Source organism: Bemisia tabaci, chromosome 6, assembly GCF_918797505.1.
Source record: "Bemisia tabaci chromosome 6, PGI_BMITA_v3".
NCBI classification, from domain to species: Eukaryota; Metazoa; Arthropoda; class Insecta; order Hemiptera; family Aleyrodidae; genus Bemisia; species Bemisia tabaci.
In genome coordinates, this window is record NC_092798.1 from 25,237,258 (window position 1) to 25,257,291 (window position 20,034).

The following is a 20,034-nucleotide window of genomic DNA, read 5'->3' on the forward strand; positions in this document are numbered from 1 at the left end:
TTAAAAAAATCGCCGGGAGAAAATAGACAACTGAGAGACTGGTGAGGACTAACTCTTAGAACTTCAACATAATATGAAGGGAAGCTCATTTATGATCTTTGACATAAAAAGTGGCAGCTCGATTTATCGGTGGATTTATTGGATTTATTTTTCAGTGGTGGCTTTGATGTATTATTCAAAGGTCGATTGCTTGAGTGTGCCAGTTTACCTACAATTCAAACCTTTAACAACATGAATACCCGAAGCGAATCACTGATTCCACCCTCCAGCCGCCACTTTTCGCGTTGTAGACTACAGTTAATAGATGATGAAATCACTCATATTAACATGTACCCAAATTAGGAGTAATTAAGAATCGATGAAAGATTTGAGGCTTACTTACCGTTCTTTTCTATTTCTTTAGCTTGGTCTGCTATGTTCTTGATTTTCAGGAACAATGCTCTTCGATAAGTTATGACTTGATGTGCAGCATTTGATACTGTTTTTTCAAGCTCTACTGCCTAGAACAGAGGAATATTATTTGTTAGAATGTGTGACTCTACATCAAGGTCGATGATTTGTTTTATCTCTTCCTAAACACACAGAAATTGCATCTTAGCACATAGTCCGTGTTCCTAAAATTCAGTTTTTCTTAGAGTCCATGCCAAAAAAGTTTCCTCATTTTTATAGTCTCACAGAAGACCCTCCATCTTAATTTTTGTATTTACGTTCACAGCTAAACTGAAGACAGCTGATTTTCTGCTGAACTCTAATGGTGCATAAGCTTAATTGGCGTAAACTATCTAAAGATTGATGCTGTTTCAACAGGCAAAATTTGCTATAGCTTATAAAGACTATACAGTAAACTACAGATTATCTGAGCTGATTTGACAAGTAGGCTCGACTGGATCTCGAAACTGACAGACTCCATTGAATGAAATATCTGATTGTGCACAGGTCAAATATTTAGTATTTATTGCATACTTAGACCTCATTTATGAACTTATAATATACTTATATAATATCCTTGCATTATTTGAGTAATCATTGCCTATTTTCAACCTATGGAAGTGAGGTATGAGCTTCAATTTATTATTTATTATCCAAATGGGCTTGGCTAGAATTAGTTTCGATAGTGAGACGTTTAATTTACACGCAGTGAAAAATGAGAGGAGCTCGCAAATGCATGAAAGAACAGAGTTTATAGGGTAATTTTGTCTCGAGGTTTAGTTGGCACCAATATCAACGGTTCAATTTTAGAAGTATAGTAAAACATACCTTTTCATGAGCCTCCTCTGCATTGTCATACAGCCAGGCATAAGCTAAGGTCAAAGCTTCCACCCCCACTTTACTTTCATGCTCCGTTACTTTCTCATGATTGCCTGTCAGCTGTCTTTTGAGTAAGGCCTGAAATTAAATTATACAAAAGGAAAAATACAGTAATGATGTGATTAACCGCAATGTTTGCCACAAGAAGCTCTGCTACGTAAAAGAGAACCAGAATCTGTGAGTCAAAGGTGCTAAAAAGAGTTTAAGCTAATTTTTCTTCCACTTGATATTAACAGTAAAAGTCTTTTCACTGTTGATCCCCCTTCACTTTCATATTCTCTGTATTTTAAAAGAGACTACTGCAGAATAAAATTCAAGAGCTTAGTTTAGTGCGTCTAAATTAAAAGTGGAGAGTAAGTTCGCATTTCCGCTGTTTAATGTTCGGCCGATATTTTAATTTTATGTAGTCACTATAAGTTTTTTTTTAGCAAAGCGCTGCTCTGCTTATGAAAGTCTTGATTGAGAACAGTTCAATAAGGGCAAAGAAATCAGGCCTGTCAACTGAACGCAGCCAATTTTGCTCTTATTGGAAAACATTTGGCATAAACGCCCAAACAATTCTGATTTGATGCACACTCACAACCCAGTGCCATGCAAAGCCAAATTCTGGATTCAGGATTTTCGAGGAAGTCAATAATAATGATACTTTACCATAGGAGAAAGAACAATTTCCTTTAAGAAACTTTAGGATCTTTTCAGAGTTTTGAGTCTCCAAGTGTTCTGCTATAAAATTTTCTATACAGTGACTAAAATTAATTACAGTAAATTGTATCCTATTTTATATCCAGAGATATTTTACAGAGATTTGGAGGTGTATGACCTACAGCTACTACCATAATTACTATAGCTCCAATTGGAGGCCTCGTTGTATTACATGAAAAATAAATATGCAAATAAAGTCAATGAAAAAAATGTGAGACTTTTAGTTCGTTCTGACGTAGTGCAATAAGGAGGAGGAAATAGAATGCATGGTAAGATACTTACAAAAACTTCTTGAGCAGATAATTTATCAGACTCAGCCTTCGAACTATTCGCTTTTAGACTAGAATTAGTCGGTGGTTGAGGTTTGTTTGATGGGTATGGTTGAACTCTCTGTTCGATGAGTTGCTTCTTTCGCTCAATCAATGAGGAAACATTTGGAACATGGGCAATCCGCATTTTACCTGGTCCAAAAAAATGAATCTAATCAATTGGAAAGTCAAAATAAATAGAGATACGATGCATCATTTTCATAATGACCTGATTCTAGCATATTACTTGAAAATCGATATCCATATACTCATGATAATGGATTCAGTTTCTGAGCAGTTCAAAAATACATCAAAGGAGTACTTAGATTTTAAATAATTAGGAAACACTCCAGGAATTTCCAAGGAATAGAGAATCTTCCAGGCTTCCATATTCCCTGATGTCCACCCTCCAGCTTTCCACAAAATTTTCCACCAAAAAAAAAACAAATTCCAATCTCAAAAGCGACCCTTTTCTCTTTTTTTTGTGCTTGTCAAAAAATTAAAAAGAGAGTACAGACATTTCTGTAGCCTTTCCCCGATTCTTAAATGATCATACCATCAGGAGTGGAAACGAGAAACATGACACAGACAATCAAAATTAGCTGACTAGTGACTTTCTCTTCTGGAGTAATTCAAAATTTCACGCTAATTGTGGAGATTGTCTGCAACAGTGCGCAAGTATCATAAGTCCATACGCCAACTAAGATAAAACCCTGCAAAACTTTTGACCCTTCAACATGTTTCCCCATTCCCACACGCTTCTTGGGTGTGTGATTGGATATTTTCTACACCCCTGGATCAAAGAGAAATTTCTGGAGATTTGCCACAATTAGTATTACTAATTGGCATTTGCTTTACACATTTTTACAATATCCTTGATGTGCGATAGTCATTTACTTACAAATTATCAAAGCAACAACAATGCTTTACATGAAGTTTCAAAAAAAACTACAAATGACTATTTGGGCTTTCTAGGATGTCTTTTATTAATGGAAAAATAAAAAGACTTCCTTCACAGGAATTTTCTCCTTTCAAATCAAAACAAATAAATGTACTTATCAATAAACACTGCTTTAATTTTGTAAACTCATAATTTTACCTGGTGCAGGTGATTGTGGACCGGTTGGATTTGGCGGAGCTGCATTCTTCAGTTGTTGTATTTTTTCCCACCTCTGGGCCATTAGCTAAAACAAACAAATAATCAAAACTCAACTCTGGTACTTACATTTGGTACTAAGTGCATTTTTGGGAAAGAGTAATAAATGTTACGGGAGCATCATACCTGTGAGAGGCTCAGCAAGGAGTTTTATCTGCTGAGGCTCATTTGAAAAAGTAAGCGCGAAATGTCAGTGCAGTTCTTATGCCTTATTCAGATCTTCACTGCATACTCAAAGATTTTCAGACTTTTGAAGAATGTATTTGAATGTATGGTGAAAGCTCAATTTACCAGACTTGTCAGCAGCTGCCCAAAACCAGTTAACTAGACAATTAGTAAATTGGAAAGTCTGCTTTTTTGTATAAAGCAATGGCCCCACATTTGAAGCCAGGGTCTGTGTTTTGTCAGTACTTTTACACAGAAATACAACGTCTGTTAATAAGTCAAAATCGCACCACCAGCCAAGCAGAAGTGCTAGGACAGACCTATGTGCAGTTGTGACTCATCTTAATTATATTTAAATACCTGTGGATGGACCGACAAAGTTTGGTACCTATTTCTCAATTTCACAAACTTATGGGTCATTTTTATTTGTAAAATTCCTAGGATGATGTTCAACTGCTTATGAATTGATGCTAAAAACATATTTTCCATACTGCCACTTTGGATAGTCATTCCCTCCCATACAACATTCAAAGGAACATAAATAAAAATGCACTAATTATCAATTTATAATTTACAGGAGTTTTTACCAGGCATTTTTAAATGGAAGGGTTAAGTCGTTCAAAAACAGAATTCTTGCACGACGATCTAACATTATTTGAGTACATTCTTGATTATGGAAAAAATATTTTGAGTACCTGAGCAGGGGTGAGGGAGTCATTCCCTTTATTGTGTATTTTTGGAGCATTGTAGTTATCTTGCGGCCAACTTGAGGTGGCATTTGCTACGCTATCATAAGCAACTCGCTTCTTGGATCCACTTTGATTGATACTCTCTGTTTGTGCAGAGACAGGCTGAAAAATAAAAGATAAAATTACAATGAGATTTCTGTTTTAAAAATATTTTCAAAGAGTGCTGACCATCTTTTGGTATTGAAACCTTGCAATTCAAATGGTGGGATTGAAGACTCACAAGTGAAAAGGTTAGACTTTTAAAAATATTTATAATAGTCCATGAGAAACCAATAGTTTGTCTTGTTTCTGTTGTTTGTCTGTGATTGGTTTTTGTAAAGTTAGCAGCCCCTTTTATTTGTAAAATAGAACAAAAAATAATAGTATGAATAATTACAGAGTAGAATGGTAAAAAAAAGTGTTTAAAGTGGGTGGTGTTGGAAGTCAGGTAAAATCCACTACACTTTGATTTAATCCTGATTCTGTTCCTTGCTTTAATTTTGCTGAAGATCTTCACATTCAAAAAGTATAATTTTCTTGATCGGTCCCATGCATCAATCAGATTATTTTCAAGGCGTCTAAGCGTCCAATACTCATGATCTCTGACAGTTGAAATTAAGAGGGAGAAACAAGAAAGGCTTTGCTTCAGCCTTTTTGAATAAAAGTAAACAGTTAAATTAATCAGCAGCCTAGAGGAATAGACAAAGTTCCAGCATTTTAGCCCCAGCTTGCGCATGGCATGAAAAATCTGTAAATGTATGAGAGAATTTTCCCCCCAGAACTTATTTTATTAATAATTTATACTTTTTAAAACAGGAAATGAGATAAAAATAGATAAGCTGCTTTGAGGGAGAAAATTTTCAGCTTGAGATTGCTACTAAAGCTCAAAAAACTTTCTACAGCCTTGCAGCGAACATCTTTCAGCAACCGTTTCCTATTAATTTTTTATTCCTTTGATGTACCCTTCAAAGAGGGAGGTAGAAGTGAGTTACCTTAAAGTTTGCACCCTTAAATTTTTCGAAAACTTGCTTGGCTAGCAAATCCTCTCCACCGCTGCTTGTTCCTTCTCCATCTGATAAATCAGGTAGTGCACTATTCTCCTCATCATTGTCAGGTTCTGAGTTTGAATCATTTCCCATTGATTGGCCCTCTCTCTCTTCGGCTTCCTCGTCTGAAGAACTGATGATTTCTACAATAAAAGAGTTTTATTAATAGGCCTCAGTCAATGACAATTTAAAAGAAAATATAGTTATTAAAAATCGTCAACATTAAGTACAAAATGCAAGTATGGCAGACAGTTTTCCAACTTGGTCATGATTATTTCCTCTGCAGCAAACTTCAACAAAACCCTATTGCACTTTGAAGAAAGAAGAAAAACTATGCATGGGTGATTACCACACTAAATAGCAATAAAAAGAATTCTTTTGTATAAAATTTGTCTAAGACATTAATAATGGTGAAACTCAGATACAGATAAGAGCCCTCCTGAAGAAAAGAACTGTTTTTCAAATAGGAGCACAAAAAATTATTTTACAAATTTTAACTTTTTAGGTAAGTAATCATTTGTAACAATTGACATATCAGTTGCTGGGAGCCCAAAGATAGTAACTAATATTTTTGAAAAAAATCTGTCAATAATGTGCTCCATTTGCTCAGTACTGACTTTATATGTAAAAATATTGGGGAATATAATGATTTTAAATTACCTCAGATATAATTTTGAGATTTCTATCAATAAATTTGATCCAACACTTTAGGAATTGTAAGGGCAGCAGATGGGGAAGCAGATCATACATTTATCACCGCCTTAATCAGACATATATAGACATGAAAAAAACACAAAATTAGAACTTACCAATTTTGGTTCTTTCAGGAGAGCAGTAGATGACACTTTCGGCAGATGATGATTCGTTTTCAGACGCAGTCTGTTCTGACTCTTCGGCTTCTGATTCTGTTTCGCTTTTTTTAGTTTTCTTCTTGTTCGTTGGGCAATACTTACAATCGCAAACATGATTCTCATATTTTTTATCCCTACTGCTACTTGATGACTTCTTACTACTGGATTTACTTTTACTGCGGGAACTAGTACTGCTCCTTCTGTCTTTAGAACTCTGCCTGTGTTTCCCAGAGCTGCTGCTTTTATGGCGGGAACTTTTTGATGAGGTTGATGAATGTCGATTTTTATCGTCTTTTGTTCTAGAGGAACTTTTATGTCGACTTGAACTGGAGTGATGAGACTTTCTCGAATCTTTTTTGTCCACAGATCTACGGCTGCTATGACTACTATGTCTAGAGGATGAGGATTTTGATCTCGAATGACTTGATGAGTGTTTTTTTGAGCTGGAGCTATCTTTTTTCTTAGAGTCTTCTTTTTTTTCATTTTTGCTGGAATCTTTCTTCTCCTTGACCTTTGGAGAATCTTCAGGTTCTTCTTTTACCCGGGAAATGTCAATATTTGCCGAGGACTGACATTCATTCTCTTTGATTTCAGACTCGACTGGTATGGATGCTTTGTCCGAGTCATTTTCCTCTTCATCGCTCGAAAATCGAGGTTCAAAATTCACAGACTCGGGCTTACTGATATTTTCGGTCTTGGCAGCTTGATTCGCACCTTCTTCACTTTCAAGAAGATCTTTATCATCAAAAATATTGTCAAGAAAGCTGAGTTCCTCGGCCAAAGCTGAGATCTGAGATTCCGGCATTGAGGTGATTGCAGACGGGCAGTATTCAGGTATTGGCTGGTCAAGTTTCTTGGTAGGTTTTGGTCTATACTCTTGCACTCGCTTCTTCTTGATGGGTTGAGTCGATTCAGAGGAGCCATCAGCTTTTGTTTTCCGTGGCTCTGCTCTTGACGGAACATATAGGGTTGGGAGATGTCTCCTGCTGAGCTCTGAAATCGGAGTTGGCTTATAAGTAGGAACTGGAGTTGATTCAGGCTGTGATGTTGGCAAGGGTAGAGGTAAAGCTTCTGATGCTTTATCTTCTTCCTCACTACCTAATACATTCTTGGACTTATTTAACAAATTTTGAACAGCTTCTGAGATTAATTCTGAAAACAATAATGTATTTACATCCTCAGAGCTAAAATTGGCTAGCATGGCACCAGCATTTCCACCTCCGTTTTCTTCTGGTTTTTGTTTTTCTGAAAAAGAGAAAATAGAGGAAAATATTACCAAAGATAAAATATTCATTCTATGAAAATCCTAACAGGTAACAAAACTCTTTTCTTTATATTATTATTTCTTTTAAGTGAGAGCCTCGGCGGCTATTCTTCTGCTTAATATCCCAATTTCTAGCCCTCATTCTCAGCCTCAGACCCAGAGGCCCTAGTTTGAAATTATCGAACTTAGGTACTTAGCCTGGCCGGAAATCAAAACCAAACCCTCTTCAAAGGAACACAGGCTCTTTTTGCACTCAGAACAATCTCAATTCATATCATTTTTTAGTCAAATCTACTAACAATTTTTGGCCTTAATTCAAGAGTCTGCAGTCTTGTGGACAGCAAACTAAATCGTTTTCGATAGTAAAACAATGCTCCTGTGTGGCTTCTAACTGTGTTCACTCCCGAAAATTAAGCGACTGAGTGACAAATCAAATCCCTCTTATTAATTGCAACTCCTTCGTCAAATATACATACGCTAGAAGGCTTATCCTAACCAGCAGCCTGATTGTTCAGACTTTAACTGGCTTTGTCGGCACCATAAGACAAGACATAGCCCTATCTGTGCTGTGTAATACATTGATTTTCGATTTTTGTCGTGCCGACATAAATTTCAACAATCAGATTGCAGGCAAGAGGCTAAGAATTATCTGTATTTTCTTCTTGTTATTATTTTTTCTCTCTCTCTCTCTCTCTCTCTCTCTTTGGTAACACACACCACACGAGGTATTCTTTTGGTGTGTGAGGTATTATTTTCGTTTGTCTTGTAACACTAATTTCCATATGAATAAAATAAATTTCAACATCAAAAAAGAATTGCGTATAGGTAATCCTCCAAGCACTCTTGCTGCCTCTTGTGTGGAGGACTATGAAAAGTTGGAAAAATGACTGCTCCTCCTCCTTGAAGCCCCACAAACATTCTCATCTCTGGAGATAAATCATTCCTTCATCTACTTGGTTCATTATCCAGTTGCTGTGTTAAATTTACCCTGCATTGATCGTCAATGGACTGTGCATAAAAGACAAAGAAATTCGGTGGCAACTAAATTTTAATATTACTTAATGAGATATTCCTCATGACCTCCTGATTACAGTGAGCTTTGAGCTTTAAAATTTAACTTATAATGTACCAATCTACAGAGAAGGAAAACTGAGATGTGAATTTTTCAACATTTTATTTGCAGTTTTTAGTAGACTTTGCTGCATATAGTTGGAGATTGAGGCCATCTATTATATCCTTGCAGGCCATGAAGATGGAATAGGCAAATAGAGTCAAAGTCCTTTAAATGATAACAGCGTGCAGCGGGGCGTCCACATACACAAAGCAACAGCAATAGCCCCACAACTCCATTAGAGAACTTGTTTCAGAGGGTCGAAAAATTGTCTCCTCAACCCTCTGAGAGATTGAGATTGGCACATAGAAAGTTCGACTTAAAGAGCTCATTGTGCTTACAAAGTTGGGCATCAACCTCCATTGCAAATTATACATACAAATTCTTAATGGAAACACATATTTTGCATGAGAGAGGAAATGAGAAAAAGATTGAAAAATACGTCCTTACTCTTTCGAAAGTGACGATAGTGGCAATGAGGCCTGTTACAAACATCATATTCATTGAAAGGGCAGTTGAAGTTGTTGAAAAATCCTTTGGAGGGTAGCATTGGGCCGTTTCAAGGATCTATTGCATGAGCCAAAACACGGATTTCATTGCTCATAGGTTCAGCGACTGCAGGTTCAGATGAGGATTGAGATGCATCCAACAAGTACAAAACAAACACACGCACAGAAAAAATTCTATTGAAGATAATTTTCAGAAGTAATGGCTACTTTAAAAACCTAAACTTATTTGGCTAAGTACTGAAGAGCTGAACTGCTTCATTTATTTAATAATCAAAGACAAGGCGAGCGACCTCAGAGGTGCATTGATTTATCGAATTGAACAATTTCAAAGAAAATAACACCAAGGAATCAATGCACATTAACTGATAATTATGACTGAAGAAACCATAAAAAATCAAAAGAAATATCTATTATGAACTGAAACTGAAATTAAAACTTAGATATCATGAAACTTTAATTCCTTTAATTCAAATCATCCATATCTATTGGAAACATAACCTTACTTTCCACTCTCGGCTTTGTTTCCAATTTTAATCAACAGAGAGCGGCAGTGCATGTTTGAATTTTGTGCAACTTGTTATAAAAATTGCATATTCACAAAACTGAAGGCATTTTAAAGAGGTAAACATCCGCTCCTAGCAGCACTAGTCCCTTCCTTCTGTTCCTTTCCTTGTTTCCTTACCTGTCAAAAATCAAGGTTTCTTATCTCGTTTCGTTTCATCGTTTCGTTACATTTTTGTCTGTCAGATTGCAATTGTCAATTACTTCAGCTACGTTTTAATTTTTAATTATTGCTCCGCATTTTCTCAATTCGTCATCTACATGAGTTATTCAGTGCAGTCAAGTGATTAACCAACCCAAGTGCATTTCGTTCATGTCAAGTAAATCACAGCATCTCAATGTCAGAGGAGCAAACACATTTAAAACTCTCTCTTCCTTCCGATGACGTTCAAAGCACAAATTCAGTAATTTCTCTCTCTTCATCAGATATTGGTGAAGATTCATGCACAGTACCAGATGTTGATTTTGCCCCAGGACCCAGCAACAGGGCTTCCCTGGACTCACCGAGAAGCAACTGCGAACATCAGCCTCTACTAGGCCGAATGGATTTTGATACCTCATACAACCACTTTCCGGGTAAAATTTACTCTCTTAAAATTAATAGTTTCATCATGAATACAGAATTTCATTAGACGGATATTTTTGTAATGTCTACTAAAAGACTTGCCCATTTTAGGCATTCCCTCCAGTTATGCAATTGTGTGTCAGAGGTTAGAATCAGCGGAAACGCATTGAATGGATTCAGTACATCATCTAGCACATCACCACTGTTTTCATCCCATAAAATGTGCAGAATGACTTGTCAGCCAATCATTCAACATCCTCTGAAATTTTTTAGGATCATTTTGAGAGAAGTCATGTGAAAATCACGGATTATTCGCAAATGAATAGCACTCTGAACTGTGCCTGATGAACTTTCCGAAAGTTCAGTTTCAGACTCTCGTTGAATCTCTTTGTCTTCTGTGAAGACTTATCGTCAGCTAGTCTGTTAACAAATTAGTCAACTCATTTTCTTTTGAAACATTTGCTTATACTCCTCTTTTCAAATGATTTTATTACTTATAATACTTAAAATTTTATTACTTAGCAGAAGTCTAAAAATGTGTACTTTTGATTGCAACCTTGTAAATTCCCTCTCACATATCGTCTTTTAATAGAATCGCTGCACTCCTTAACAGATATTCTTGAAATTTTCTGAGTAATGTGTTCACTGATTTCAAAATATTCCTAGAAATTTCCAGTGAGATACTCTGGTTAGTTTCCTTTTAAAAAGAAATAAAAAAAATCTGAGATTCTGAGATGTCGCAATGGAGGTACACCTTTCCATGGATTTGTGAGCTATGATCTTGGAAATACTTAGTTCCCTAATGAACTAAAGAGAAAGTACAAGCAGCTTTGTTAGTTAAAATAATCAGTTGACATCACCAAAATACAGTCATCATTAGTTAGCTGCGGTTGGTATCAACTGCTTCCAGGTGATAGTCAACCAATCACATCTACTATGTTCAGCAGTTCTACTAGAGACTTAGTTGATTTTTCCTCTTAAACCCTTTGAATCTTACGACTAGTATCCATGACCTATGGTGAAATTACTGTTGCCACTGTCTACAGATGAGAACTCTTGATTTGTACCTTTTTTCATGTTTACAGCCATGTTCTATAGTGGGGTATGAAAATGAATTCATGAATGCAAGGATAGCTAGGAGTAACATGCGAAAATGGTTTTACCTCAAGAAGTCTGCTTTGCAAAGGCAGGCAGACTTATGAGGAGCATATAAGGAGCCATTCTTTTCTATTACTGCAGGAAGATTCATACCGATCTTAGGTTATGAAAAGTTTTTAAGTCAAGAATTGTGAAAAAATGAACGGAAACAGAATATATCAAATCTCGATGATTTCATACACTTGGCTCATTGATTTTGTAATTTTTTCTTTCAGATGATTTGGAATTTAAACAAGTAATTAAACAAGCTGAACTAGCAATAGAAAATGGGATTCTTCCACAACGCATTTATCAAGGCTCAAGTGGAAGTTATTTTGTTAAAAACACAGCAGGGGTAAGTGCATTGTTTTCTTCGTAGGTACTTCTATCTGATCTGACAAACATGAAAATATTGCTGTCACAAATATTTCCTGAAACTAGAGTTATCGTTCCAAGATAGTTTTTCAACTCTTTTAGAACTGGGGGAGAAAAGGAACAGACAAATGTTACATCCAAAAATTGCACCATTCAACAGATATTTACATGCTAACCAATGGGCCAACTGATGATTGATGCATTCAGACTGATGTGACTTTTGTCTACTCTTTTCTTTCCTCAGTTCTACTTCTCCTCTTTCAGTAGCTAAAAGATCTACAGCTCAGAGATTTCTCTAAGAATTTTCGACATTAATAAAATTGAGAATTTTATATCGCAAAATTCGATCTTAAATTCCGAGTGTTCAAAAAATAGCCAGACACAGGAAGTTAGGAGTTGAAGGTACAACTATTATTCAAGTATGCAATAGAAACAGTGCTTTTCTGCACAGTAGGCTGCAGACTGTTTAGTTACGAGCGAAAATAACTGATTTACAGTTCATCGGGTGGATTTTCTCAGAAGAGCATTGTAATAAGCTTCCTAAAATCTATGGACTAAAAGGAGCACTTTTTTACTCTTGGCCTAAAGAGCACTAAGTACGTCAGCCTAAAAGGCGCAGACCTATCATAAAACTGCATAGCTTTTCCTCTTTAAAAAGATAGGACTGGCAATACTCTCCCTACATTAGTGCTTGAGAGATCTATGGTTTTGAACCTCCACTGTTAGTACTTATCTGATGCTGGATTTTCCTTTCGTATTTCATTATTTTCTTAAGTACTGTTTAGCATATAGGTGTATTATCCTCTTGCAATTGCTTGATGATACATGATGCTCTATAACATAAGCTGTCAGCAACTTTCAGGCAATGATAGATGCATTATGATCAAGGTTTTTCTAATGATGTCTATTTTTTTTCCATTTACTAGGATCTGAATTTTGGTTTCTTCCTCTTTAACTTTTTTTTTCCTTGCAGAAAATTATCGGTGTCTTTAAGCCGAAGGATGAAGAGCCGTACGGTAGATTAAATCCTAAGTGGACCAAATGGATGCACAAACTTTGCTGTCCGTGCTGTTTTGGCCGCTCATGTCTCATCCCTAACCAAGGTTACTTGTCTGAGGCTGGAGCTAGCCTGGTTGACCATAAACTCAACTTAAATATCGTACCAAAGACGAAGGTTAGACCAACTCCCCACTTCCATTTTGGTTTTTTAAAATTCTGAAATAATCATCAGCTTGACTGATTAACAAGGAGGTGATAGTTACCTTTCTAATCATCTCCCTCATATCAATCTATAATAATGGAGTCATTTATGCAGAATCTCAGTTCAAGATGGTTTCTGAACTTGAAATTTCTATTACTTTTGAAATGTTGATAATCAAGGTTTTTTTCGGTCCCTGCTTCCATCAGAGAGCATGAATGGGTAAACCTACGATTTTATTTGTTTAATAACAAAAAGAAAACAGCTCATTGAAACCTACGTAAATAGATTTCCACCTCTCTAGAGGTCTTTACTAATTTAAATTATCAGTTGAAGTATTTAATTTGATAATCAGAGAAATACAATCTCATTCCTAAATCACTCATCTAACCCAACGTAATTTAATTTTTTTCCACAATCAGTCTGCATCTTTTTTACTATCAACATCCTAACTTTTAAACCTCTGGTTGCCTTGCAGGTCGTTAGATTAGCTAGCGAAACATTCAATTATCCTCGCATTGATCGTGAAAAAACACGGATGAAACATGTAATCAATGAGCGCTGCCCAAAAATTGGCCGTCGTTTTTCAAGACTGGGTTTAAAACCGAAGGTAAGATTCTTGTCTCTAATACATATAATTCAAAAGGAATTCTTGTTTTTTCCTCCATTTAACATTAATCGCGAAGTATTGTATAAATAACTGCGGTTACAGTCTGTTTGCAGAAAAGCAGAGCTTTTCATGTGCCGCCTAAAAGAGGCAAGTGTGCTTTTCTAGGGGTCAATCTTCAGTCATTGTGCAAGAGCATGACCTGGTCAGCCCTTGTTAGAGTAGTGATGTGTAGCGTTCCTTCACATTATCGGGTTTGTATATTGTAACCACACTGAAAGTGGAAGTGTTTGTTTTGTGTCCTGTTCATTTTGTTTAAAAGAGGTTTCCATACCAAAAGTGGTTGGTTCCTAGGTTAGTTCTTTTCCCCCAACCCCCTGCACTGCAGCATGAAAATACTTTATTGATCAAAACATCAAACTTCAATTGTAGAATTATGTTCATTTTTACACCTAATACCTCAAGAGTCTAATACATGAACACATTAAATTGTCACCTCTCTTTTAAGTAAAGTTTTGATAAATTTCCATGAACTATGAGCTTTGGATTTTGCATTTCAGATTGGTTCGTTCCAATTATTTGTCGAGGGTTTTAAGGATGCTGAATACTGGTTGCGTCGATTGGAACTAGAGCCGCTGTCAGCAAGTGTGGAAAAACAGTTCCAGCTCCAATTTGAGAAGATGGTAGTGCTTGACTACATTATTAGGAACACCGACCGTGTGAATGATAACTGGCTTATCAAATACCACCAGCCAGAAATCAGCAACATTGAGTCTATTCCTGGTGGAGATGCTGAATCAGAATTTGATACGCATAATGCATCGGTGAGATCCTCTGTTACGATATTCCATGTGTTGTTTAATCTTTTTAAAAGAATCTCTTTTTATAGGTCCTGGGGAAGATAAAAATATTTTTAACATGTTGCTTGCTATGTCAGTAATATCTATCAGCATTGAAGGGTCCTGTGAGTGTCATGCCGGTCGTACCCACAGGTATGTGGTTGCTTCTCTGTTACTAGGCTCCTGCCAGGACAGCGGTAATCAGAGCTGTGTATATGATCATGCTCGCATGGCTTCAGCAAGAGAAGGCACCACTGAACTTATGTTTTTAGTTTATTTTTGGGAGGAGGGGGTGGGCCCTGTAGAGCCGGGGGAAACATGCACCCTAAACACCATGGCAGGCAATGTGTCAAATATGGAGTATAGTCAAGTAACTGAAATACATTAAAATTCACTGATCATTTTCCTCTGAACTATTCTTATAAGTATGAAAAAATTCTTTGATCAAGACAAGTGCCACTGCATTCTGTCTGGAACTTGTATTTCAATTTTAATCCGCAGTATAGAACAAAATGAAATGTGAGTTTTCGCAATATATTCTTCATTTTTGCCCCCCTTTTTTTTTTTAGAAATAATTGAGAAGTTAGTCGTAAGGAGGACCTTACCCTCCGAATCGAATATTTATTTTATCATATGATAAACCATCAATTGAATGACTAACTAACGCTTTCAAAAATAAAAAACAACTGAGACGGTATGATCACTGTAACTTGGGTACAAAGAAAAGAAGACGCAAAATATTTATCCGAATGTGATTGCCCACTGTAAAAGAAACTTCTGTCCTCAACAATGCACAATCAATTTATTGACAGCTGAGTACAAAGAAGTCTTCCAAGAACATTTTGGAACAAAAAGCGCCCACAATTTTCAAACCTAACTAAAGTTATGGTGGTTTGAAGTAAGTCGTTCAAAAAATGTAGTTTTGAGAAAAATTTGTTTGAAGAGAACTTATAGGCAGCAGCAATTCTTCCTTTTCAAAATTTATCATTACTTTGACAATTACTTTGTCAATATTCCGCAGAATGAGATGTCTTGGTTTATATCTCATGATCTGGTTTTTAAAGCGAAACCAAGATCACCTCTTAAGCATTTTTAGTCATGCAATGGCAGAATCAATCCACCTCCTTTGGTTAAGATAATTTATGCATTCTAAATACTCACATTTTTCCTCTGTTTTCGTTCTTAACAGGATTGGAATGTTGTGGATAGTCCTTCAATAACAATTGCTGCCATTGACAATGGTTTAGCTTTTCCTTTCAAACACCCGGACTCTTGGCGAACGTATCCTTATCATTGGGCCTGGTTACCTCAAGCAAAAACTCCATTCAGTAAAGAAACGAAAGATTTAGTTCTCCCATTACTCTCTGATATGAACTTTGTGCAAGATCTCTGTGATGAACTTTATAATTTATTCAAGGTAACTGTTCCTCTGGTCTACTCTGAATAGTATATTGCACCTTTTAGGTTGGTAATGTAGTAAACCTAATGCAGCGAAGTCAACCCAGATTTTTTTTTGAGCTTTTCAAGATTAAGGGGAACAGAAATTCTCCATGAAGAAGAAAGGGGGTACTCAATGATAAAAACTTTCTCATGCATTTCTCGAAGATTTCTTCTTCGTTTCAAACAGGCCTCTGTCAAAGTTTAGTTTTTCAAGTTGTATGCACATTGTATTCGTCAGATTTTTCATAATGAGGTGTATGAGACGCAAATGGATTTTGTAATCCCTACTAGAACTCATGTAGGTTAAGTCAGCAGTTGCTTACCTACTGTTCACAAGCACCTGCGCTGCCTCTGTCCAATAGAAATCAAGGATCAATCGAGAGGGATGATGATACCATGCTGCCATTGTGTGCAGATACTGGAAAGCAACTTCCTCTTGAGAGATGTTGCTGAAACAATCAAGTAACAGCAGACAGTCTAAAGTAAACAACTGCCAACTTACCTAACTCGAGTTCTAATGAGTACCACTTTTTACTCCTCCCAAAAATCTTTTAAAATCCGGTGGGATGTACAATAATTCCCTCTATATTCTCATCGGCAAATTGTTTTTTCTTTTGCAGCAAGATAAAGGTTTTGATAGGCATTTATGTGAGAAGCAAATGAGTGTGATGCGAGGTCAGATTGCTAATCTAGTGAAAGCTCTCAAAGATGACAAAAGCCCCGTTCAGTTGGTTCAAATGACCCCATTTAGCCTGGAGAGGTAAGTAATGAGTTATTAATAGACTTATGATCGTTAATGATAAAATTACAGTAAATTGAAAAATTTGATGCAACACAGAATTAGTACACGAGGTTATGTTCTATTGTTTTAGTCGAGCCATCACAAATCATTATGTTGAGTATTGCAATCATCGCAAATTAATATGTCTATTTCACAAGAATATTGTCGCTACCAAATTGCTCTATGCTAGTTTTCTCACTCATTAGTTTATATGTACTCACTAGCGTGGACTTGTAAATGCAATTTTCAAGCTATTCAACTTGGATACATCGGCTATCTTTTACGTTTGGCCAGGAAATCTTTTTTGCAAGCTTTTCAGCACATAAATCATGTGAAATTTTTCCCAAGAGTTACAAGTCACTGATGAAGATTTATCATGAGTTCGAAAGCAAGAATTGACCAGATCAACCTTGGCTTTTTTAGGGCTCACTTTACCAGGCTTCCTATTGTCCAGTTTTATGCAATTTTTGAGTTTTCATGAAAATCATAATTTTTTTTTGCAAAGACATCCACCCTCCTTTCCCCCATTTAATCTCAATATCATCCTCTAACTGAGGTAACTCATTAACTTCTCCTCCTTTTACTTTCTTCAGATCGAAAGGCAGAGTTGGGACAACATCACGTTTCCGGTCCTTCAGTACAACTTTCACGCAGAAGTTCCAAGATAAAAGCCCATTATTCTCTTGGTGTTGAGTTACTATGGTCTCTTATGGTATTGCGTCAACTAATATTTATTTCGTTTTTTCTTTTTTTTTCCACTTGCTTTTTTTGTCAGAGGCTGATCGCCTTTCAGTATATTTTCTATCTGCATTTTATTTTTACACTATCACAAATTTATCACTTGTCTATTGTATTGAGTACATTCACACGGATTTTATTCCCCATCTCTCACTTTTATTATCTCTCTATCATGTTTTCCCTCTCTCTTAGCTTTAACTTTTTTCTCCCTTTTTCTTAAGGGCCCTTTAATTCTGTTTATCTGTCTTCAATTTTAATTTTTCGGAACTAATGTTTTTATATGTTGTAACTGAAATAAGTTTCTTTATTTGTTTCTATTCTTCTTCCTTGTTGATGTAATTATCGTAATCATCATAATAGTGCATTCAAAACCATCTTCAATCGATGTAGATTTAGAAATAGTAATAAGTAGAATAATTACTTTTCTAGACTTCTCCTTTTATACTGGCTTTTTATCATTCTTATTTTATTTTGAAAAGATGATATTTTTCTAAAAGTCTTTAAAATAACCCTCCATCTAAGTTTTCAAATGAAGTTCTTAACAGTTTGGATTTGTTTCAAGAATGTTTTTAACTAACATGAAGTTGTTTCGGCATGTTGTGTGTTCATGATTGAATTGTTGATTTCAATAGGTCAACTTTTGTATTCAAGGGTTATTTTAAAGTGAAACATGTTTCGGTTCTCTCTAAAGCTCTTGATACCTAGCAAATCTGATTTCTCTAAGAAATTGATCATACGACTTAATCGTATGGATTTTTTGACCTTCAATTCCTTGAAAAAAGAATTACCTATTCCACTGCAAAATCAAGGCCCTGAAGAACCAAGCTTGAAAAATGCAGGTCTATCGATAGATAAATCGTTGTTCTTGATTTGCTACTGAGTTCCTAACGTTTCTGTAGGTGTGGCACAAGCTTAAAAATCTCACAGTAATGGTGCGAAGTCCGTCACTTTTTGGGCCAAATTGACACCAGGCTTTTCTTTTTCAACCTTCATTCATGATCTATTTTCCCTCTCATTTTTGGAGGAAGATGAAAATTTGAGGGAACTAGGTTGAGACTACGAGAGAGAAATCTTTAATTTTCCAATGAGGGGTGTGCCCGAACAATTAAGTTTTTAAACCTGAAAAGCGCAAGTAGACATGGCTGGGCCCATGATGTAAAGATTCCAATATTCATGCTTTTTGAAGAAATTATATACATAATGTCAATTGACTTCTCACATGCATCAAACAAAACCAACTAAAGGAAACAATCAACGTTTGTAATTATCTAGAAAATGAGCTTTATGTGTTTAATGCCAAATGAAATGGATTTCATCTTTTAATATTGTCTTTATACTCCTAGATCCGTAGGGATAGCCAGTCCTTTATTATCTTTGAGAGTAATTAACCTCTTAGTGACTTGGAATTTAGCATACGTAAATTAATGTGGAAGTTGAAAGAATGAAAAATCCAACAATACAAACGAATCAATTTTGTCATCAATAATTTTCAGAGAAAAACAAACAGATTATTGCTTTCAAAATGACCCTTGCACATGAATCGGTCAAGTGATTGATTATGTATCTCAATTTATCCTTACGTTCAGTATGCATCCTTTTTTTCATTATTTCTTTGTATCATGACTCTTTGTCTCCATGTTTATCCCCGAAAAAACTTGTGATACTGTTGAATTTGAATTAGCATGAGAGAAGTTGTGATATACTTTGAAACTTCCTGACCGAGTTCTGAGAATATTATATTTTGTCAAAAATAAAAGTCCTAGTCACCCTTATACATAGCGTACAGTTGAGTCACGTTCATTAAACTTGTTTTCCTTGTAAAACATTGGCATCTCAGCAAGTTCCACTGAGGTTTCATTCCAAAAATTAACTTATACCGGTTAAAATGTTTGGAACTAGTTGGTATTTCTTGTTTTTTTTTTAATTGAAAGTTATCCATTGTTTTAAAGGTTTTAAATAATAACTGTGCGAATTGCAGTATCTAATAAAAACTGTTATTTTTATGAGTACATAATTTTATCTTTCCTTCATACTATTCTCCTGTTTTTTTGCTGGCATGAAAGCTGTGCGATTTCTTCAAAGAACCAGTTTGAAAAATTAAGTGCTAAAAAATGAATTCTCTAAGAGCATTGCTATTTTACAGAAAATCCCTACTTTTTTTTTTTTTTTTTTTTTTTTTTTTTTTTTTTTTAAGCCAGGGCCTAAATTCTGTAGACTACGGGCGATCTCTGAATTTGACTTTAAGTCAGAAATATTACACCAAAACTCAGATGTGCACAATTTGAGCTTTCTTTACAGCAGGTTCGAGCCATCCTTAGTCCCTCAACGGTGCAAACCATTAGTCAGCGATTGAATTACAAAGTCAACATTCTCGCCCCAACTTGCGGTCAGCAACAAACCTGGCAACAAAATTCAGGCCTAGTTATGTACATTTACAGTTTTTAAATATTAACATTCTTTAATTTTTCATGATGCTCTTCTGTAAGTAGGTGACTTTGAATGTGGGATGAATCGAAAAGAATTTTGCACAGCTGTTGGGAGGTTAATTTTTGTTGTTTCTGTCTGTGCAGCGACTCAAGAGATTATTAGCATTGTATCCTTCGAAATTTTAAAAACGGACATTGGAAGCAACAGTCTTAAATTAT

The 20,034-nt window shown here is 35.7% G+C and overlaps 2 protein-coding genes across 2 annotated transcripts; one reads left to right on the forward strand and one right to left on the reverse strand.

Annotated features, from left to right (window-relative positions):
* Positions 1–382: 382 nt before the first annotated feature.
* On the reverse strand, positions 383–9,663 carry LOC109042418 (uncharacterized; the record flags this gene model as incomplete). Its single annotated transcript, XM_072301454.1, is given in 8 exon segments — positions 383–500; positions 1,258–1,386; positions 2,293–2,471; positions 3,418–3,502; positions 4,335–4,490; positions 5,360–5,556; positions 6,223–7,509; positions 9,090–9,663. Coding segments are annotated over 8 exon segments (2,251 nt in total), but the record flags the coding sequence as incomplete, so codon positions are not given.
* Positions 9,664–9,813: 150 nt separating this feature from the next.
* Positions 9,814–19,403, forward strand: Pi4KIIalpha (phosphatidylinositol 4-kinase II alpha). The gene is made up of 8 exons (XM_019059169.2): positions 9,814–10,285; positions 11,648–11,766; positions 12,760–12,960; positions 13,463–13,594; positions 14,152–14,415; positions 15,620–15,847; positions 16,491–16,630; positions 17,245–19,403. Exons 1-8 carry the CDS (start codon positions 10,048–10,050, stop codon positions 17,342–17,344), a joined length of 1,422 nt encoding a protein of 473 aa, XP_018914714.1. The 5' UTR covers positions 9,814–10,047; the 3' UTR covers positions 17,345–19,403.
* The last annotated feature ends 631 nt before the right edge of the window (positions 19,404–20,034 follow it).